The sequence below is a fragment of the Myxine glutinosa genome, chromosome 5 (genome assembly GCF_964187855.1).
Source record: "Myxine glutinosa chromosome 5, kmMyxGlut1.1, whole genome shotgun sequence".
Classification (NCBI taxonomy): domain Eukaryota; kingdom Metazoa; phylum Chordata; class Myxini; order Myxiniformes; family Myxinidae; genus Myxine; species Myxine glutinosa.
Window position 1 is genome coordinate 4,205,650 of NC_136265.1, and position 23,256 is coordinate 4,228,905.

At 46.1% G+C, this 23,256-nt stretch overlaps 1 protein-coding gene across 1 annotated transcript in view; it reads left to right on the top strand.

Moving 5' to 3' along the window:
• Window positions 1-23,256, top strand: part of LOC137428023 (plasminogen-like) — a 387,719-nt gene that overhangs the window by 101,051 nt on the left and 263,412 nt on the right. The window contains exons 10-13 of the mRNA XM_068117937.2: window positions 58-209; window positions 691-784; window positions 12,130-12,265; window positions 14,431-14,508. Of these exons, the coding sequence (XP_067974038.2) occupies window positions 58-209; window positions 691-784; window positions 12,130-12,265; window positions 14,431-14,508 (460 nt within the window). The remainder of the gene's footprint in view (window positions 1-57; window positions 210-690; window positions 785-12,129; window positions 12,266-14,430; window positions 14,509-23,256) is intronic.

The following is a 23,256-nucleotide window of genomic DNA, read 5'->3' on the forward strand; positions in this document are numbered from 1 at the left end:
TATGTGTTGTTGTCATTGGTCACTCAAGGAGCATTCTCCCTTCCTCTATCAATGCAGATTGCTATTTACATCCGGGAAATCTCTACAAAGGAACCAAGTCTACATCGAAATCTGGCAGCAATTGCCAGCCCTGGGAGGAAGGAGCTGGACCTCACGAGGAGCGTGTGTATACTCCCAGCACTAGTCCAGACGCTCATCTCACTAAAAATGTACGTACCGGAAGTGGGTCCACACCAAGTTTGTCTGCACGGTGCTGTACGTCGCCAGGCATGGGCAGGGGAGTTTCTGTCTCTCCGTTCATGCGGACACACAATATAATTCCACAGCATGACAAACCATAGGCAGGCGGGAACACCCTGGGACTCCGAATGAACGACATGTCCTCAAAAGGCATTGGTGACCCACACTAGCTTGGAGAGAATTATTATTTAGATTTCTCCCACTGAATATTCAATAATTTATACCCACCTGTCTTTATTTGAGAAGTCATCGTGTGATGTTCAAGACTTCCTATTTGATTTCTATCTTACAACAGGTCACATCCCGTCAAATAGGACGGGAACTCATACAATGGAGATGATGTCTTTAAACAGATGTCGAAGGGTCATGGCAGAGCTGAACGTCTATCACTATGTCTGCAGTAATTACTCTTTGTCGATGTATGCAACGTTTTACCACTTCTTGCTCCAGTACTGCAGGAACCCAGACAACGACACTGGAGGTCCATGGTGCTACACGATGGACCCACAGAAACGATGGGAAACGTGCGGCGTGCCTTTATGTCGTAAGTACATCAATGTTTGTATCCAAATGCTGACATTTTGTGCATGTGTGGGGCAAAGTTCACAATTTCACTTCATTTTGTTCACGTCCATTATCTCATAAAGCTTCGGTCTTTTCCTGTTCTACAATCACGATACCTTTCGAAAACTGCCCTGATAGTGATAGTGGAACATGATGGAAGAGAGGGAACAGAGAGCTTCATGAGGGGAGAGAGAGCTTCATGAGGGGAGAGAGAGCTTCATGAGGGAAGAGAGAGATTCATGAGGGAAGTATCGTGGTTCGATATCCGCTGTCCGAGGAGAACTTGGGACAATGCCTGAGCATATAAGCCTTTTATTACGGAGCCATTACAACACATGCGGAAGATAGGATGGGCATGAAACTGGCCGTTCCTTTCTCAAAATAATTGTCAGCGCACTCCGTTTATATACACGGAGGTCAGCGCAGAAGAAAGATAAACATCTCCGCTGAGAGCTTGCCCTGAGGCTTTGGTCACGTACGCAAAGCACCACACCAATTCCCTCAAGGCTTACTGTTATCAATGTGTGGAGGTCATTATTTCAAAAGGGAGGGAAGACAAGCATTCTTGTGTTCAGATTACAATGGGGAGGGCAATAAAAAGGCCAGCTGGGTTTGCAGAGGAGGGACAGGGAGAAACATTAACAGTTTGAGAGAACACAGACCTAAAGACTGTTCTTATCAGGACACAAGGCCGGATGCATAGTTAGAGTCAAATTTAAATGGAAGTATAATGAAGTATATAATCCTTTAAATATATATATATACACTTCGACAATTCCTTTCTCCTGTTCAGATATTAAATAATAAAAATCTTTAATATCACAGAACATCCTTTGTGGAATTATTTTAACATTTTGGATCCGCAACGAAGACGCCTGGTTCGACGAAGATGTGTTCTGCTAGAGGGCCCGCCACCTCCCCTGCAGAACGGGCTCCCTCCGCCTCGCACAGACGTAATCCTTGCTGATCTTCTAGGTTAATCGAGTTCCATTCTCATCAGGGCTTGCACGTGCTGTTGTTCTGGGGAAAACATAAGGTCATCAATCTCCTGTTGCATTCGTTCTTGCTTAGCATACAGGGCGTGATAATCCAAAAAAAAAAAGAGAGAGACGTCCCTTGTGTCGGGGTCATCCGTGGACGTGGGCTCTTGGGGATCCGGGGTAACAGGTGGATCGGGCGGTTCCTCGTCATTGTTCTCGTTCTCTTTCTCGTTCATTACCAGTTGGGCCAACAGAGACTTAGAGGAGCTAGGAAAGAATCTCTCAATACACAGGCGAAGAAGATGTTTCATTACAAACACAGTCAAAACAAGCCTCACCATTATAGTGAGACCCCGTAGAACCCAGGACAATATGGTGTATCCAAGACTGCCAAACCATCCTGAAAGCCAAGTTGTAATGCTCAGATCCTCCCGGAGGTTATGTCCACCTGTAGTCTCCTGCTCGTCTCTCTCAGTCAGTCAATGGCTTTATTTACCCGCTCTGTCGGGTCCGGTATCCAAGTACAACACTTTCCCTCGATCACCCCACATACCCCTCTCCATTCTGTCAATAGGATGTCAAGTGCTACCCGGTTTTGCATCACCATGGTTCTCATTTCTACCATAGTATTTAACAATTCCTTATGGGCCCGTAGGGTATCGTTGGCAACTTTTTCTAGGGTCAAAGCAATTTTGTCTATCCTATAGCTATTCATAACGACTCCTACTCCCGGGAGGAAGAATCCCAATGCTTTCTCCCATCCATGTCCAAAAAGAGTAGTCTGTCCGTCTTGGTCCCACTTTGCCCTACGATCCCTTCCTGGAGAGATGTCTCGGCTATCTAACAGGAGGATTTCAGGAATCACTGAACCCAAATAGCATGTCCCCTTCCATTCATCAGACAGGTACGAGTAAGCTTTATCCCCGCAAGCAAACATCGTCCCATGTGGAGAAACCATGTGGTTTGAAGGGCATTTCATGCCCTCTGAATCCCCCTCCTTGGGAACAGTAGAAAAGGTAATAGCCATTAGGGTGGTCACATTATCCTGCAACCCCACACAAACCGTCATTTCTCCCTTTGAAGGCTTTGGCATTGCATGGCCGAAGCCAGATTCTGTGCGGTGGTTTGCCCCACCCATCTCAAAATAGCAGCTTTCAGTCATTTCTTAATTCCTGGGCGAAGTCCTTCTCGAAAAAAGTTATTGAGAAATTGATCAGGAGGGCCCTCAACTCCAGGGAGCCCCCCATATGTGCTCATTGTCATTTTTAGTCGAGTCAACAATTCCTCCGGGTCTTCTCCAATCTTTTGTTTGCAATGGGTGATTTTTCCCCAGTCTACATAATTCGGTCGTACTTCCTCTAGGATGGCGTCTATCAGTCGATCCAATCGAGTGGAGTATTCTCTTTCCATCTCGTTGTCTGGCAGGGACATCTGCCATCCTACAGTTGCCTTTACCTTTCTCCATATCTTTTCTGGGAGGATACGGTCCATCAAAATACCCACATCCCAATGTGTTGGTTGATGAGTGAGCACAAATTCGAACAGGTGTTATCTTACCTTATTCGGGTCATCTCGGCATCACCGGAGAATGGCTGACATGGATTGCAAGTCTACTTCGTTCCATGCCCGGTGTACGTATATGGGAGGTATCTCTCCTCATTGTGCCGTCGCGGCACGGCCTGCGTCCGTCATGATCATCGGGGCTATCATTTGTGGCCTATGGTCTGTGTTTAGTCTTGTCATTTCCATCAATTGAGCATGCAATCCCGCTTGGGAATCTGGTCCGTACACGGCCTGAGGTTGAGGGGGGACCCCACTCTCTTCCACAGGCTTTGTCGCCTTATCGTTTTCCTGCGTCACTACCATTTGTTTCTGTGACACAGATATATGCTCTTTTGTCGTTTAAAGTTCGCCCTTAAAACCTGCGCATTTTGAGTCCATCTCTCGTTTGGTACATTCATCCAGCCATTGGCTGAAAGCCTCCCAGTCATTCCCGTTATGCTTTTTCCCTCTGTCTCTCTTTTTAGAGCTTTCCTTAGATTAGTCAGCCGTGATCTTTGGAACGTCCCTTCAGCGGGGAATGTGGACCTTTGTCCCATGGTCAGTCTGACCCACTCATGTACGTATCGTACAGAACCTTACCCAGATGTCTCCAACATGTATTCCACCGGAGTACCCGCAGATGGGCGACCGGGTTTCCCTGGTTGTCCATTATGATTCCCCATCCTTAAATCTTATTTCCCTTTTCGTGAGGTCGCTACAGGATATTTACTCCCTGTAGCCCTTAGTAACGGAATTCTCTTTCTCTCGAGGTCCCAACTTGATTTCATTTTACACCTGAGGTCCAACCTCCCTTATACCTTGATACCTAAGATCCCATCTTAGTTCCTCAAAATTTGTCTTGCTCTGCATAAAACAGCTTGATTCTGGTTCAGATTCAAGCAAAGCTATGGGAAAATGGTCCAAGGTTGCCTGGAGATGACAGCACGTTGCTCCTGAGAGAGAGATGAAAAGGTCTCTCACCTTAGTTTGCTAAGTTGTGACGGGTACCCTTGAGACAATTGCTGCCACCTCCAGACATCGTCGGTTCCTTCCTCCACGGCCTGGTCGAATCCGAGTCATGGCACCAAATATCGTGGTTCGATGTCCCCTGTCCGAGGAGAACTTGGGACAATGCCTGAGCACATAAGCCTTTTATTACGGAGTTGTTACAACACGTGCGGAAGATAGGATGAGCACGAAACTGGCTGTTCCTTTCTCAAAATAATTGTCAGCGCACTCCGTTTATATACACGGAGGTCAGCGCAGAAGAAAGATAAACATCTCCGCTAAGAGCTTGCCCTGAGGCTTTGGTCACGTACCCAAAGCAGCACACCAATTCCCTCAAGGCTTACTGTTATCAGTGTGCGGAGGTCACCATTTCAAAAGGGACGGAAGACAAGCATTCTTGTGTTCAGATTACAATGGGGTGGGCAAAAAAAGGCCAGCTGGGTTTGCAGAGGAGGGACAGGGAGAAACATTAACAGTTTGAGAGAACACAGACCTAAAGACTGTTCTTATCAGGACACAAGGCCGGATGCATAGCTAGAGTCAAATTTAAATGGAAGTATAATGAAGTATATAATCCTTTAAATATACAGTCATGTGAAAAAGTAAGTACACCCCACGTAAAGTTTTGACTTTTTCAACATATTTCAACATACAGCTATTTGATCTTCATTTCAACAATATTGATAGATAAAGGTGATATAATATAACAAATATCATGAAACATTTACATTTTGTAGTCCATTGTATAATTTAAATAAACATAAATGCAAATTTCGCATGTGGAAAAAGTAAGTACTCCCCTCCATTTATCACTACTTAAAATACCTAAAATTAGAATCAGGTGCACCAGCTCAGGTGCAAATGATTAGAACATCGTTAGAGAGGATCTTGGAGGAGCCTGTTATATTTAAACCTCAGACATTTAGTTTGGTTTGCTCTTTGTTGTTGAAGTGGCGGCGTCACCTTGCCGAGATCAAAAGAGCTCTCTGAGGCCTTCAGAAAGAAGGTTATAGATGCCTACGAGTCTGGGAAGGGATTTATAAAGATCTCCAAACAATTTGAAAAATCAATCATTCGACTGTCCAGAAGGTCATCGACAAGTGGAGAAGATTCCAAACAACTGCCAACTTGTTCAGGCCTGGTCGCCCCAGCAAGTTCAGCCTGAGAGCAGACCGCAAGATGCTGAAAGATGTCTCTAAGATCCCCAGAATGTCATCACGGGACCTACAGGTCGCTCTTGCCGCTGTTGATGTCAAAGTGCACGAGTCCACCACTAGAAAGAGGCTGCACAAGTTTGATCTACATGGGAGGTGTGCCAGGAGGAAACCTTTGCTGTCCAGAAAGAACATCAGGGCAAGACTAAAGTTTGCCAATGAACACCGAGGCAAAGACCAGCACTTCTGGAACAATGTGCTCTGGACAGATGAGTCAACGGTAGAGCTATTTGGCCACAGTACCAGAAGACATGTTTGGCGAAAACCAAAGACAGCATTTGGCCACAAGAACCTGATACCAACTGTAAAGCATGGTGGTGGAAATATTGTGGTTTGGGGCAGCTTTGCTGCATCAGGGCCTGGGCAGCTCACCATCATAGAATCCACTATGAATTCTTCATTGTACCAGATGGTGCTTGAGGATAATGTGAGGCCATCTGTCGGAAAGTTGAAGCTCAACCGAAGGTGGACCTTGCAACATGACAATGACCCTAAACATACCAGTAAATCCACCAAGGAATGGCTGAAAAGAAAGAAATGGAGGGTTCTGGAATGGCCAAGTCAAAGCCCGGATCTAAATCCCATCGGGATGTTGTGGGGGGATTTGAAACGGGCTGTGCATGCAGGAAATCCTTCAAACATCGCACAGCTGAAAGAATTCTGCATGGAGGAGTGGGCAAAAATTTCTCCCAATCGATGTCAGAGACTGGTAGACAGTTATAAGAAACGCCTCCTTGAGGTTGTTTCTGCCAAAGGGGGCAATACCACCGATTAGAGCCAAGGGTGTACTTACTTTTTCCACATGCGAAATTTGCATTTATGTTTATTTAAATTATACAATGGACTACAAAATGTAAATGTTTCATGATATTTGTTATATTATATCACCTTTATCTATCAATATTGTTGAAATGAAGATCAAATAAACTCTCTCACTCTCTCACTCTCTCACTCTCTCTCACTCTCTCACTCTCTCAACTCTCTCACTCTCGCGAGATCTTGGAGACGGCGGCAGGGATTTTCGAAGCTCCACACGGTCTCCACGTTTTTCGAAGTTAAGTCTGTTCACAATTGTATTTTGTCGAAACTGTATTTATCTTTCGGTGTGTGAAGTTATTGTGTGCAACTTTGGTTGTTTCTCGGTGTTTATCTTTCATAAATTGATCGTCTGTTTGCCGTGTCGCGAGCAAGGCCTTGTACAGTGTGCACTGTACAACCTTGAGGCTTTGTTTTTCTCTCAGTGGTCCGTCGTTTGTGATCCAATAACTTTCGTTCTCTGTATTCCCAGGCTTTTCACCCATAGCCTACTTCCTTGTGTAAATCTCAACTCAAAAAAAAAAAAAAAAAAAAAAAAAAAAACATTTCCTTCTCTGTTCTCATTCGTTTATTCATTCTTATTCGTTCGTTCGTTCTTCGACCACGTGTTTCTCCCCCATTTCCCCAGATAGTTTTCACTCATTAACCTTCAATGTTTACACTTTCCCCTCAAGTTATGTATTCCGTCATATTTTATAACACCTTTTTCTTCTTCTTCTTTAAAAGGCTGCTTTCGACTTGCTCACCAAATCAATTCATCCCAAAAAAAATATCCATCTCCTATAGTGCCTTTGTTCTACATTCCCTAAACTCTCCTGCACTCCATCCTCCATCCAGCGTCCTTAAACGTATTTTTAACTCGAAGGTCACAAGAAACTCATTTTGCAATAAATGTTCGTTTCCCATAAATCATACACTTTCAAAAATCCAATCTCACCCCTCCCCTCCAAATCTTCCCCATAACCCCTCCCCTCCAAATCTTCCCCATCACCCCTCCCCTCCAAATCTCCCCCCTTGCCCCCTCCCTCCTAAACTACTCCCTCACCCCTCCCCGCCAAGACGCCCCCTCGCCCCTCCCCTCCTAGACTCCTGCCTCACCCCTCCCCTCCAAATCTCCCCCATATCCCATCCCTTTCAAATCCCTCCCCTTGTCCCTTCACTCCCAAACTCCCCCCTCACCCCTCCCCTTCAAATCTCCCCACCCTCATTGCTTCTCAATTTCCCCCCGCTCACTCCCCCTCCTCAAAGCGTCCTCCCCGCTTCTTCCCCCTTCAAACTCTCACCTCCATCTCCCCCAACCTTCTGCCTCGCTCTTCCCCCTCCTCAAATAACACCTCATTGTGGCTCACCCAATCACCATCAAACCTTTTGTCCGCCCCATCCTTCCCTTTCTCCGAGCTATTCTGAAATCTCTGACACACCTTCAACAGCTCTCCCTACCTCTTCCACCTCTTCCACATCTTACCCTACCCCTCCTCCCCCCTGTTCTGTATCTGATGCGCCCCCTTCCTCTTCATTAACGGTATGGACCTCAAACATCCGGGGCCTTCGTTCAAACTTAACTGATCTCTCCATACAGGTTGCTTCTGTCAAACCAGACGTGATCTGCTTAACAGAAACTTTCCTCCTTTATGATGTCTCTGATTCCATAGTATCTCTCCCGGGCTACTCCCTCCTCCGGTATGATAGACCTGAGCCTCGTCCTGGAGGCGGGGTTGCTATCTTTATCAAAAACTCTCTTCCTCACTCGCCCTGCACTCCATATTGCACTCTCTCTCTCCACCTCCACCTCGTGCACTCTCTCCACCTCACCCCCAGGAATACCTCTGGCTACGGCTTCCCCTTCGCTCCCACCTCTTGTTCATATGTGTGTTGTACCGTCCACCAAACAGTGATGACTCCATCTACATCTCGCTGTCTGATGATATGGACCAACTTCTATCTACTCATCCCAACTCTCTCTTCCTCATATGTGGTGATTTCAACTGTCATCATGCCAGTTGGCTGGGTGTGGGTACCTCTCTCACCAGCCATGGCTCCTCAGCAAAGGACTTCTGCGACTCACTGGGACTGACACAATCTGTCAATTTCCCGACCCGGATCTCAGTCAACGGAACATCTTCTCTTCTGGACTTGGTTATGACTAACTTCCCTGAAAATGTCTGCTGCTCTTCTTCTGCTCCGATCGGATCATCTGATCATGTCCTTGTTAAAGTGGACATCTCTCTGACCATCCTCAGGGAGCCTGCTCAGCGTCGACGAGTCTGGCATTTCACTCAGGCCAACTGGCACGGTCTTCAAGCAGCCATCAATCATCTGGACTGGTCTCCCATCTCTACCACCTCTGACATCAACTCATCCTGGGAATTCTTCCAAAGTAAATTGCTCTCTCTCATGCACAGATTTATCCCATCTCGTCTTCAGTTGTCATACCCTTCCTCCCGTCCATGGTACACGGAATCTTGAGGTGAGGCTGTTGCCCAGAAACAACTTGCCTTCGTCTCCTGGAAAGCAAATCCAACGGAAGGAAATCTCATTTCCTTTCACAAAGCCCGAAACAAGTGTGTGTCCACCCTCAGGAGAGCCAGGAAACAATATCTCTCCGTTCTCAAGACCGAACTCTCTTATCTGTCTCCCTCTTCCAAATCCTGGTGGCGTCTGGTCAAATCCGTTTCTGGTGTTTGTTCCCCCTCCATCCCCTCCCTTACCTCAAATGGCTACACAGCTGACTCCGCACGTGAAAAAGCTGAATGCCTCAACTCTGTGTTTGCCTCTAAATCTTGTGTCCCAAACCCATCCCTCTCTGTACCCACCATACCCAGTCGTACCCTGCTGCTCCTGGACTCCGTGTCCTTTCCTCCTGACAAGGTGGAAAAGTTTCTGTCAACCCTCGACTCTGATTCTGCAACTGGACCCGACGGCATCAGCCCACGGGTCCTAAAATCCTGCTCTGCTGCTCTATCTCACCCTCTCTCTGTTCTCTTCACCCTCTCTTTTGCTCAAGGTCAACTGCCATCTGCTTGGAAATCAGCCAACATCACCGCTTTGCACAAAAAAGGTGCAAAAACAGATCCTAGCAACTACAGACCAATCAGCCTTCTCCCAATTATCAGCAAAGTCATGGAATCCATCATTGCTTCTGATATGAAATCTTTCCTCTTCTCCAATGGCTTGATCTCTGATCATCAATTTGGTTTCAGACCAGGTCACTCTACTCTGGACATGCTGCTTCTGCTGTCTCAACAATGGATGGAGGTCCTCAATGCCAAACAGGAAATTAGAGCTGTCTTCCTCGACATATCACGTGCCTTCGACACGGTCTGGCACCCCGCTCTGCTCACCAAACTCTCCTCCTTTGGTATCCATGGAAATCTCCACGCATGGCTGGCGGACTTCCTCTCTAGTCGTCGTCAACGTGTGGCCCTGAATGGGTTTCTCTCATCTCCTCTTCCTGTTCAGGCTGGAGTTCCCCAAGGCAGTGTTCTGGGCCCCGTGCTTTTTCTGGTCTTCATCAATGATCTCTCTGACTCTCTCGAAAATCCTCTCTATCTCTTTGCTGATGACTCCACTCTCTGCCGCTCCATTCCTCTTCCCTCAGATCGGCAGTCTGCTGCCTCCTCACTCTCTGAAGACCTGGACAAAATCACAGACTGGTCAAACAAGTGGAACATGTCTTTCAATCCTGACAAATCTCACACTCTTACTATGTCTCTCCGAAAAGATCGACTGGACAACCCTCCCATCTACTTTCTCAACAATCCTCTCCAAGAAGTTCTGTCGCTCAAGATTTTGGGTCTCACTATCTGCCATGATCTTTCTTGGGAAAACCACATTTCCAAGCTGGCCTCCAAAGCCAGTCGCCGACTGGGCATCCTCCGTCATGCGAAGTCCTTCCTCGGCACACCTGAGCTCCTCACCACATACAAGGCTTTCATCCGCAGCTCAATGGAATACTGTTCTCCCCTATGGGCCGGTGCTCCTGCCTCACACCTAGCTCGGCTTCACGCTGTTGAAACCAAAGCTTTCAGAATTATTGGAATCTCCCGCGATGAAGCTATCTCTGAGGGCCTTTCACTCACTCACCGCAGGCAGGTAGGTGGTCTTTCTGTCTTCTACCGACTCCTCTCCGGCCTTGCTCCCCCAGCTCTCTCTGTGCTCTGTCCCCCAAATATTCCTACAGGTCGCACAAGATCTGCCAGCAACCCTCTGATGGTTAAACTGCCGAAATCTCGGCTCTCCGCTCACCTTCACTCTTTCATTCCTCTTTTCTCCCGCCTCTGGAACAAACTCCCTCACTCCCTTCAATCCCACTCCTCCCTCCAGGTCTTTAAAACAGCTGTTCACCACCATCTCTTATCTTCCCCCATCCAAAACCTTGATCTTTTCTACCCCCGCTAATTCACCCCAGATCCACCTTGTTTGAAATTCCAACTTCTTTCCTGGAAGTCCTGGCAGTGTCCATATGTTTTATACCTCTCCCACTGCCCCCTTCCCACGCCCCCCCCCCCCAAAGCCCTCGCCCTCTCTCAGATCTCTCGATGTCTCCATGTCTCTCGGTCCCTGCTCTCAAATGTTGTGTTTGTGTCCTTCCCCCTCTCTCCCCATCTTGTCTACCGCTCCCTATGTTATATGTTTTATGTGTCGGTTTGTCTTTCTGTGTGTTCATGTGATTAATGTTCGCTCTTTCACGAGCCTCGATATTGTATACAAAAAAAAAAAAAAAAAAAAAAAAAAAAATTGCTGTATGTTGAAATATTTTGAAAAAGTCAAAACTTTACATGGGGTGTACTTACTTTTTCATGTGACTGTATATACACTTTGACAGAACAGAGAGAGAGAGAGAGAGAGAGAGCTTCATGAGGGGGGGGAGAGAGCTTCATGAGGGGAGAGAGAGAGAGAGCTTCATGAGGGGGGAAGAGAGAGCTTTATGAGTGGAGAGAGAGCTTCATGAGGGGAGAGAGAGCTTCATGAGGGGAGAGAGAGCTTCAAGAGGGGAGAGAGAGCTTCATCAGCGGAGAGAGAGAGAGCTTCATGAGGGGAGAGAGAGAGAGTTTCATGAGGGGAGAGAGAGAGAGAGCTTCATGAGGGGAGCGAGAGAGAGCTTCGTGAGGGGAGAGAGAGAGAGCTTCATGAGGGGAGAGAGAGAGAGCTTCATGAGGGGAGAGAGAGAGAGAGCTTCATGAGGGGAGAGAGAGAGAGCTTCATGAGGGGACAGAGAGAGAGAGAGAGAGAGAGAGAGAGAGAGAGAGAGAGCTTCATGAGGGGGGAGAGAGAGCTTCATGAGGGGAGAGAGAGAGAGAGCTTCATGAGGGGGAAGAGAGAGCTTTATGAGCGGAGAGAGAGAGAGAGAGAGCTTCATGAGGGGGGAGAGAGAGAGAGCTTCATGAGGAGAGAGAGAGCTTTATGAGCGGAGAGAGAGAGAGAGAGAGCTTCATGAGGAGAGAGAGAGCTTTATGAGCGGAGAGAGTATAATGTGTGAATTTCTTTGTACACTGTGACAACAGAATGAATGTTTTTACTTTTGCTAATTCAGCATTTTTATTTGAATCGAGTTGCACTTTGTGTTTTTTCAAAAATTGTGATTGAAATGACATAGTCAGGTGCGAGGACAGTCGGACAATTATTTGTACTTCTGCTTTAGTGTTCGTAATCCCAATGCATATTGATTATAGCAAATAATACTATACCGGTACGCCACAATAACATGTACAAACCATATTCTGTACTCTAACACTCCTCACACCCCAAACCCCCAAACCCACTAGCATCAGGAAGGAAGTGCGGGGTTCAAGCGGTGCCCCCGAAACGTTGCATGACACGCATAGTGGGGGGCTGTGACGCAAGAACTAACTCCTGGCCTTGGCAGGTCGCTTTGCGCAAGAAATTCTGGGTCGGCAGCAGGTAAATACACATGGAAACTCCGCACAACAAACGACACATTGTGAGGTGATGGAATTAGAAATAATATTGCACCCAAATCTCATTGCTTACAGGTCTTCATCGAGAGCACTTGCTTTTAAAAGCAGGTCTTCGTGATTACTGTTCTATATACACACTACACTACACACACACACACACACACACACACACACACACACACACACACACACACACACACACACACACACACACACACACACACGATCCTCCAGCCATTCAAACAACTCACCCCCATTGGATAATCCCTTACCCTAACATATGTTGCTGACTTGATACCTGATACTTGACGTATGTTCTGATATTATTGTTACTTGCAAAATCGAAGATTTTTCAAGTAAATTGGTCGGTTGCGTTTGTGGCTCTGTATGTCTGTCTGTTTGTTACTTGCCGGAAAAGATACCGGCAAATATGTTGGTTAGTTGGTTTGTCTGTCTGTCTGTCTGTCTCTGTCTGTCTGTCTCTGTCTGTCTGTCTGCAGTACGACGTCTACATCGTTGCATGTAGAATCGCCAAACTTTACACACATATTTGTCTTGCCCTGGAATAGACTGTGCCCAATTTCTAACTCTCTCGGCCCAAGGCCGCCATTATGACGTCATAATTTGATAATTCGACAAGTACAAAACTTCATCCGATCAAGATGTAATTTCTTGAGCGACATGGCGGCAAAAACTGGTGGAGAAAAAATAATAATGATGACGTCATCGGTCACGTGGTTCGGCCGCCATCTTGGAAAAACTGAAAAACTTTGCACCACTATATCTCCGAAAGTGCTGAATAGAAAGAATTGAGACATGCCTCATTGTGAAGAACTCTCCATGGGGAATAAAATATGTTAATGATGATGTCATAGGTGCCTCCATTATGACATCATAATTCGACAAGTACAAAACTTCATCCAATCAAGATGAAATTTATTGAGCATCATCAAGGAATAAATTAGTTTAGAAAAACAAATGATGACGTCATTGGTCACGTGGTTCGGCCGCCATATTTGTCCAAAATGGCTGATAAAAAAGTGCATTCTGGGAGGTCCTCAGTCTCTGACTGATTTTTCATTTGTTTGTTTGTTTGTTTCTTTGTCACCGACCTACAGGTTACAATTCCAAACCGATCATCACGAAACTTCACCAAGTTGTATAGGTCGGCATCCCAATTGAGAAGCCTATTGTTTTTGGGGTCAAAAGGTCAACATAGGCTAAAGGTCACCAACTTTGCCGAATTTCTAAAATCCTCAATTTTCATCCGATTGACTTGAATTTTGAAGAGGACTTCCACATCTCGTCACTGAATTCAACCACCAACTATTTTGAGGTCAACATAGGCCAAAAGGTCAACATAGGCCAAATTTCTAAAATCCTCAATTTCATCCAATTGACTTGAAATTTGAAGAGGACTTGCATATATGGTCACTGAATTCAACCACGAAGTATTTTTGAGGTGAACATAGGCCAAAAGGTCTACATAGGCCAACTTTTTTAAATCCTCAATTTTCATCCAATTGACTTGAAAATTGAACAGCATTTGCACATTGAGTCACTAAATAGGGAAACTAACTATTTTTGAGGTCAAAAGGTTAAAGGTCAACTCAAGGTCAACCTTCCAAAATCACCATTTTTCATCTGAAAAATTGTCACTTTTCTTCCTATTGACCCGAGCTTTGATCAAGCTTGTCAATTTTAATCTTGATGAAATCGACAATTTGCTGTATCAATGGAATTTTTTTTCTTTGGGGGGGGGGGGGGCGGTGGATTTTGCAAGTATCGTGCTCTGCATGACATCTTCTTGTTTGATTTATTTGTGATTTTGGGGATCTGTCACGTGATGAACATCAAGCCATGCACTGTAATTGGCTTCTGTTTTTTCACCAATTCACTTGCACATCACGAAATTCATTGTTTTATGAACAATCTGCTCACCCTTTGTTTCATATCAATCGATTCCATTTGCAGTGATATGAAAGTAATGTGGCCTTGGGATACGTTGATACGTGTTACTCTCAATGTTTTCTTATCATTCTATGAGTTACCATGACATGTTTATCAATTTTAGTATTAACAGTATTATTGAACTGCTGTTTATAAGTTGCCAAAGTAATCCTTTGTGTGTGTGTGTGTGTCTCCTAGCCGTGACCAAAATCACTGTGCTGGAGTTCTTATTGCTCCGGCGTGGGTTTTAACTGCTGAGCATTGTCTCAAAGAAAGGTAGAGGGGATGTTGGGGAGGGGCAGCGGGGATGGGGATGAGGAGCAGGGGGATGGGGGCGGGATGTGGATGAGAAGCAGGGATCAGGGTGTGCATGAGGGGCAGGACGGATGTACAAAACATTAAATGGGGGTGTGGTGGGGGATGTGGGGGAGGGACAGGTGGGGGGTGTGAGGGAGAGGCAGGGGAGTGTGGATGAGGGGCGGGGAGTGTGGATGAGGGGTGGGGAGTGAGCGCTGGACTCATCAGGGCCTGAACGAGGAAGTAAAAACATGGCCGTGCAAGCACCAAATCATCAGGGGCTGAACTGGGAAGTAAAAACATGGCCGTGCTAGCAATAAATCATCAGGGGCTGAAATGGGAAGTAAAAACATGGCCGTGCAAGCACCAAATCATAAGGGGCTGAACTGGGAAGTAAGAACATGGCTGTGCGAGCAACAAATCATCAGGGGCTGACCTGGGAAGTGAAAACATGGCCGTGCGAGCAACATATCATCAGTGACTGAAATGGGAAGTAAAAACATGGCTGTGCGAGCAACAAATAATCAGGGGCTGAACTCGGAAGTAAAAACATGGCTGTGTGAGCAACAAATCATCAGGGGCTGAACTGGGAAGTAAAAACATGGCCGCGCAAGCAACAAATCATCAGGGGCTGAAATGGGAAGTAAAAACATGGCAGTGCAAGCAACAAATCATCAGCGGGCTGAACTGGAAAGTAAAAACATGGCCGTGCAAGCAACAAATCATCAGGGGCTGAAATGGGAAGTAAAAACATGGCAGTGCAAGCAACAAATCATCAGGGGCTGAAATGGGAAGTAAAAACATGGCAGTGCAAGCAACAAATCATCAGGGGCTGAAATGGGAAGTAAAAACATGGCAGTGCAAGCAACAAATCATCAGTGACTGAAATGGGAAGTAAAAACATGGCAGTGCAAGCAACAAATCATCAGCGGGCTGAACTGGGAGGTAAAAACATGGCCGTGTGAGCAACAAATCATCAGGGGCTGAACTGGGAAGTAAAAACATGGCCGTGCAAGCAACAAATCATCAGCGGGCTGAACTGGGAGGTAAAAACATGGCCGTGTGAGCAACAAATCATCAGGGGCTGAACTGGGAAGTAAAAACATGGTTGTGCGAGCAATAAATAATCAGGGGCTGAACTGGGAAGTAAAAACATGGTTGTGCGAGCAATAAATAATCAGGGGCTGAACTGGGGAGTAAAAACATGGCAGTGCAAGCAACATATCATCAGTGACTGAAATGGGAAGTTAAAACATGGCCGTGTGAGCAACAAATCATCAGGGGGCTGAACTGGGAAGTAAAAACATGGCTGTGTGAGCAACAAATCATCAGGGGCTGAACTGGGAAGTAAAAACATGTCTGTGCGAGCAATAAATCATCAGGGGCTGAACTGGGAAGTAAAAACATGGCCGTGCGAGCAATAAATCATCAGGGGCTGAACTGGGAAGTAAAAACATGTCTGTGCGAGCAATAAATCATCAGGGGCTGAACTGGGAGGTAAAAACATGGCCGTGCGAGCAATAAATCATCAGGGGCTGAAATGGGAAGTAAAAACATGGCAGTGCAAGCAACAAATCATCAGGGGCTGAACTGGGAAGTAAAAACATGGCAGTGCAAGCAACATATCATCAGTGACTGAAATGGGAAGTAAAAACATGGCCGTGTGAGCAACAAATCATCAGGGGGCTGAACTGGGAAGTAAAAACATGGCTGTGTGAGCAACAAATCATCAGGGGCTGAACTGGGAAGTAAAAACATGGCCGTGCAAGCAACAAATCATCAGGGGCTGAACTGGGAAGTAAAAACATGGCAGTGCAAGCAACAAATCATCAGGGGCTGAACTGGGAAGTAAAAACATGGCCGTGCAAGCAACAAATCATCAGGGGCTGAAATGGGAAGTAAAAACATGGCAGTGCAAGCAACAAATCATCAGGGGCTGAAATGGGAAGTAAAAACATGGCAGTGCAAGCAACAAATCATCAGGGGCTGAACTGGGAAATAAAAACATGGCAGTGCAAGCAACAAATCATCAGGGGCTGAACTGGGAAGTAAAAACATGGCCGTGCGAGCAATAAATAATCAGGGGCTGAACTAGGAGGTAAAAACATGGCCGTGCGAGCAATAAATCATCAGGGGCTGAACTGGGAAGTAAAAACATGGCAGTGCAAGCAATAAATCATCAGGGGCTGAACTGGGAAGTAAAAACATGGCTGTGCGAGCAACAAATCATCAGGGGCTGAACTGGGAAGTAAAAACATGGCTGTGCGAGCAATAAATCATCAGGGGCTGAACTGGGAAGTAAAAACATGGCTGTGCGAGCAACAAATCATCAGGGGCTGAAATGGGAAGGAAAAACATGGCAGTGCAAGCAATAAATCATCAGGGGCTGAACTGGGAAGTAAAAACATGGCTGTGCGAGCAACAAATCATCAGGGGCTGAACTGGGAAGTAAAAACATGGCCGTGCGAGCAATAAATCATCAGAGGCTGAACTGGGAAGTAAAAACATGGCTGTGCGAGCAATAAATCATCAGGGGCTGAACTGGGAGGTAAAAACATGGCCGTGCGAGCAATAAATCATCAGGGGCTGAACTGGGAAGTAAAAACATGGCTGTGTGAGCAACAAATCATCAGAGGGCTGAACTGGGAAGTAAAAACATGGCCGTGCAAGCAACAAATCATCAGGGGCTGAACTGGGAAGTAAAAGCATGGCAGTGCAAGCAACAAATCATCAGGGGCTGAACTGGGAAGTAAAAACATGGCCGGGCAAGCAACATGTCATCAGGGGCTGAACTGGGAAGTAAAAACATGGCAGAGCAAGCAACAAATCATCAGGGGCTGAAATGGGAAGTAAAAACATGGCAGTGCAAGCAACAAATCATCAGCGGGCTGAACTGGAAAGTAAAAACATGGCCGTGCAAGCAACAAATCATAAGGGGCTGAAATGGGAAGTAAAAGCATGGCAGTGCAAGCAACAAATCATCAGGGGCTGAACGGGGAAGTAAAAACATGGCAGTGCAAGCAACAAATCATCAGGGGCTGAAATGGGAAGTAAAAACATGGCAGTGCAAGCAACAAATCATCAGGGGCTGAACTGGGAGGTAAAAACATGGCAGTGCAAGCAACAAATCATCAGGGGCTGAACTGGGAAGTAAAAACATGGCCGTGCGAGCAATAAATCATCAGGGGCTGAACTGGGAAGTAAAAACATGGTTGTGCGAGCAATAAATAATCAGGGGCTGAACTGGGAAGTAAAAACATGGTTGTGCGAGCAATAAATAATCAGGGGCTGAACTGGGGAGTAAAAACATGGCAGTGCAAGCAACATATCATCAGTGACTGAAATGGGAAGTTAAAACATGGCCGTGTGAGCAACAAATCATCAGGGGGCTGAACTGGGAAGTAAAAACATGGCTGTGTGAGCAACAAATCATCAGGGGCTGAACTGGGAAGTAAAAACATGTCTGTGCGAGCAATAAATCATCAGGGGTTGAACTGGGAAGTAAAAACATGGCCGTGCGAGCAATAAATCATCAGGGGCTGAACTGGGAAGTAAAAACATGTCTGTGCGAGCAATAAATCATCAGGGGCTGAACTGGGAGGTAAAAACATGGCCGTGCGAGCAATAAATCATCAGGGGCTGAAATGGGAAGTAAAAACATGGCAGTGCAAGCAACAAATCATCAGGGGCTGAACTGGGAAGTAAAAACATGGCAGTGCAAGCAACATATCATCAGTGACTGAAATGGGAAGTAAAAACATGGCCGTGTGAGCAACAAATCATCAGGGGGCTGAACTGGGAAGTAAAAACATGGCTGTGTGAGCAACAAATCATCAGGGGCTGAACTGGGAAGTAAAAACATGGCCGTGCAAGCAACAAATCATCAGGGGCTGAACTGGGAAGTAAAAACATGGCAGTGCAAGCAACAAATCATCAGGGGCTGAACTGGGAAGTAAAAACATGGCCGTGCAAGCAACAAATCATCAGGGGCTGAAATGGGAAGTAAAAACATGGCAGTGCAAGCAACAAATCATCAGCGGGCTGAACTGGAAAGTAAAAACATGGCCGTGCAAGCAACAAATCATCAGGGGCTGAAATGGGAAGTAAAAACATGGCAGTGCAAGCAACAAATCATCAGGGGCTGAACTGGGAAATAAAAACATGGCAGTGCAAGCAACAAATCATCAGGGGCTGAACTGGGAAGTAAAAACATGGCCGTGCGAGCAATAAATAATCAGGGGCTGAACTAGGAGGTAAAAACATGGCCGTGCGAGCAATAAATCATCAGGGGCTGAACTGGGAAGTAAAAACATGGCAGTGCAAGCAATAAATCATCAGGGGCTGAACTGGGAAGTAAAAACATGGCTGTGCGAGCAACAAATCATCAGGGGCTGAAATGGGAAGGAAAAACATGGCAGTGCAAGCAATAAATCATCAGGGGCTTAACTGGGAAGTAAAAACATGGCTGTGCGAGCAACAAATCATCAGGGGCTGAACTGGGAAGTAAAAACATGGCTGTGCGAGCAATAAATCATCAGGGGCTGAACTGGGAGGTAAAAACATGGCCGTGCGAGCAATAAATCATCAGGGGCTGAACTGGGAAGTAAAAACATGGCTGTGTGAGCAACAAATCATCAGAGGGCTGAACTGGGAAGTAAAAACATGGCCGTGCAAGCAACAAATCATCAGGGGCTGAACTGGGAAGTAAAAGCATGGCAGTGCAAGCAACAAATCATCAGGGGCTGAACTGGGAAGTAAAAACATGGCCGGGCAAGCAACATGTCATCAGGGGCTGAACTGGGAAGTAAAAACATGGCAGAGCAAGCAACAAATCATCAGGGGCTGAAATGGGAAGTAAAAACATGGCAGTGCAAGCAACAAATCATCAGCGGGCTGAACTGGAAAGTAAAAACATGGCCGTGCAAGCAACAAATCATAAGGGGCTGAAATGGGAGGTAAAAGCATGGCAGTGCAAGCAACAAATCATCAGGGGCTGAACGGGGAAGTAAAAACATGGCAGTGCAAGCAACAAATCATCAGGGGCTGAACTGGGAAGTAAAAACATGGCTGTGTGAGCAACAAATCATCAGAGGGCTGAACTGGGAAGTAAAAACATGGCCGTGCAAGCAACAAATCATCAGGGGCTGAACTGGGAAGTAAAAGCATGGCAGTGCAAGCAACAAATCATCAGGGGCTGAACTGGGAAGTAAAAACATGGCCGGGCAAGCAACATGTCATCAGGGGCTGAACTGGGAAGTAAAAACATGGCAGAGCAAGCAACAAATCATCAGGGGCTGAAATGGGAAGTAAAAACATGGCAGTGCAAGCAACAAATCATCAGCGGGCTGAACTGGAAAGTAAAAACATGGCCGTGCAAGCAACAAATCATAAGGGGCTGAAATGGGAAGTAAAAGCATGGCAGTGCAAGCAACAAATCATCAGGGGCTGAACGGGGAAGTAAAAACATGGCAGTGCAAGCAACAAATCATCAGGGGCTGAAATGGGAAGTAAAAACATGGCAGTGCAAGCAACAAATCATCAGGGGCTGAACTGGGAGGTAAAAACATGGCAGTGCAAGCAACAAATCATCAGGGGCTGAACTGGGAAGTAAAAACATGGCCGTGCGAGCAATAAATCATCAGGGGCTGAACTGGGAAGTAAAAACATGGTTGTGCGAGCAATAAATAATCAGGGGCTGAACTGGGAAGTAAAAACATGGTTGTGCGAGCAATAAATAATCAGGGGCTGAACTGGGGAGTAAAAACATGGCAGTGCAAGCAACATATCATCAGTGACTGAAATGGGAAGTTAAAACATGGCCGTGTGAGCAACAAATCATCAGGGGGCTGAACTGGGAAGTAAAAACATGGCTGTGTGAGCAACAAATCATCAGGGGCTGAACTGGGAAGTAAAAACATGTCTGTGCGAGCAATAAATCATCAGGGGCTGAACTGGGAAGTAAAAACATGGCCGTGCGAGCAATAAATCATCAGGGGCTGAACTGGGAAGTAAAAACATGTCTGTGCGAGCAATAAATCATCAGGGGCTGAACTGGGAGGTAAAAACATGGCCGTGCGAGCAATAAATCATCAGGGGCTGAAATGGGAAGTAAAAACATGGCAGTGCAAGCAACAAATCATCAGGGGCTGAACTGGGAAGTAAAAACATGGCAGTGCAAGCAACATATCATCAGTGACTGAAATGGGAAGTAAAAACATGGCCGTGTGAGCAACAAATCATCAGGGGGCTGAACTGGGAAGTAAAAACATGGCTGTGTGAGCAACAAATCATCAGGGGCTGAACTGGGAAGTAAAAACATGGCAGTGCAAGCAACAAATCATCAGGGGCTGAAATGGGAAGTAAAAACATGGCAGTGCAAGCAACAAATCATCAGGGGCTGAACTGGGAAATAAAAACATGGCAGTGCAAGCAACAAATCATCAGGGGCTGAACTGGGAAGTAAAAACATGGCCGTGCGAGCAATAAATAATCAGGGGCTGAACTAGGAGGTAAAAACATGGCCGTGCGAGCAATAAATCATCAGGGGCTGAACTGGGAAGTAAAAACATGGCAGTGCAAGCAATAAATCATCAGGGGCTGAACTGGGAAGTAAAAACATGGCTGTGCGAGCAACAAATCATCAGGGGCTGAACTGGGAAGTAAAAACATGGCTGTGCGAGCAATAAATCATCAGGGGCTGAACTGGGAAGTAAAAACATGGCTGTGCGAGCAACAAATCATCAGGGGCTGAAATGGGAAGGAAAAACATGGCAGTGCAAGCAATAAATCATCAGGGGCTGAACTGGGAAGTAAAAACATGGCTGTGCGAGCAACAAATCATCAGGGGCTGAACTGGGAAGTAAAAACATGGCCGTGCGAGCAATAAATCATCAGAGGCTGAACTGGGAAGTAAAAACATGGCTGTGCGAGCAATAAATCATCAGGGGCTGAACTGGGAGGTAAAAACATGGCCGTGCGAGCAATAAATCATCAGGGGCTGAACTGGGAAGTAAAAACATGGCTGTGTGAGCAACAAATCATCAGAGGGCTGAACTGGGAAGTAAAAACATGGCCGTGCAAGCAACAAATCATCAGGGGCTGAACTGGGAAGTAAAAGCATGGCAGTGCAAGCAACAAATCATCAGGGGCTGAACTGGGAAGTAAAAACATGGCCGGGCAAGCAACATGTCATCAGGGGCTGAACTGGGAAGTAAAAACATGGCAGAGCAAGCAACAAATCATCAGGGGCTGAAATGGGAAGTAAAAACATGGCAGTGCAAGCAACAAATCATCAGCGGGCTGAACTGGAAAGTAAAAACATGGCCGTGCAAGCAACAAATCATAAGGGGCTGAAATGGGAAGTAAAAGCATGGCAGTGCAAGCAACAAATCATCAGGGGCTGAACGGGGAAGTAAAAACATGGCAGTGCAAGCAACAAATCATCAGGGGCTGAAATGGGAAGTAAAAACATGGCAGTGCAAGCAACAAATCATCAGGGGCTGAACTGGGAGGTAAAAACATGGCAGTGCAAGCAACAAATCATCAGGGGCTGAACTGGGAAGTAAAAACATGGCCGTGCGAGCAATAAATCATCAGGGGCTGAACTGGGAAGTAAAAACATGGTTGTGCGAGCAATAAATAATCAGGGGCTGAACTGGGAAGTAAAAACATGGTTGTGCGAGCAATAAATAATCAGGGGCTGAACTGGGGAGTAAAAACATGGCAGTGCAAGCAACATATCATCAGTGACTGAAATGGGAAGTTAAAACATGGCCGTGTGAGCAACAAATCATCAGGGGGCTGAACTGGGAAGTAAAAACATGGCTGTGTGAGCAACAAATCATCAGGGGCTGAACTGGGAAGTAAAAACATGTCTGTGCGAGCAATAAATCATCAGGGGTTGAACTGGGAAGTAAAAACATGGCCGTGCGAGCAATAAATCATCAGGGGCTGAACTGGGAAGTAAAAACATGTCTGTGCGAGCAATAAATCATCAGGGGCTGAACTGGGAGGTAAAAACATGGCCGTGCGAGCAATAAATCATCAGGGGCTGAAATGGGAAGTAAAAACATGGCAGTGCAAGCAACAAATCATCAGGGGCTGAACTGGGAAGTAAAAACATGGCAGTGCAAGCAACATATCATCAGTGACTGAAATGGGAAGTAAAAACATGGCCGTGTGAGCAACAAATCATCAGGGGGCTGAACTGGGAAGTAAAAACATGGCTGTGTGAGCAACAAATCATCAGGGGCTGAACTGGGAAGTAAAAACATGGCCGTGCAAGCAACAAATCATCAGGGGCTGAACTGGGAAGTAAAAACATGGCAGTGCAAGCAACAAATCATCAGGGGCTGAACTGGGAAGTAAAAACATGGCCGTGCAAGCAACAAATCATCAGGGGCTGAAATGGGAAGTAAAAACATGGCAGTGCAAGCAACAAATCATCAGCGGGCTGAACTGGAAAGTAAAAACATGGCCGTGCAAGCAACAAATCATCAGGGGCTGAAATGGGAAGTAAAAACATGGCAGTGCAAGCAACAAATCATCAGGGGCTGAACTGGGAAATAAAAACATGGCAGTGCAAGCAACAAATCATCAGGGGCTGAACTGGGAAGTAAAAACATGGCCGTGCGAGCAATAAATAATCAGGGGCTGAACTAGGAGGTAAAAACATGGCCGTGCGAGCAATAAATCATCAGGGGCTGAACTGGGAAGTAAAAACATGGC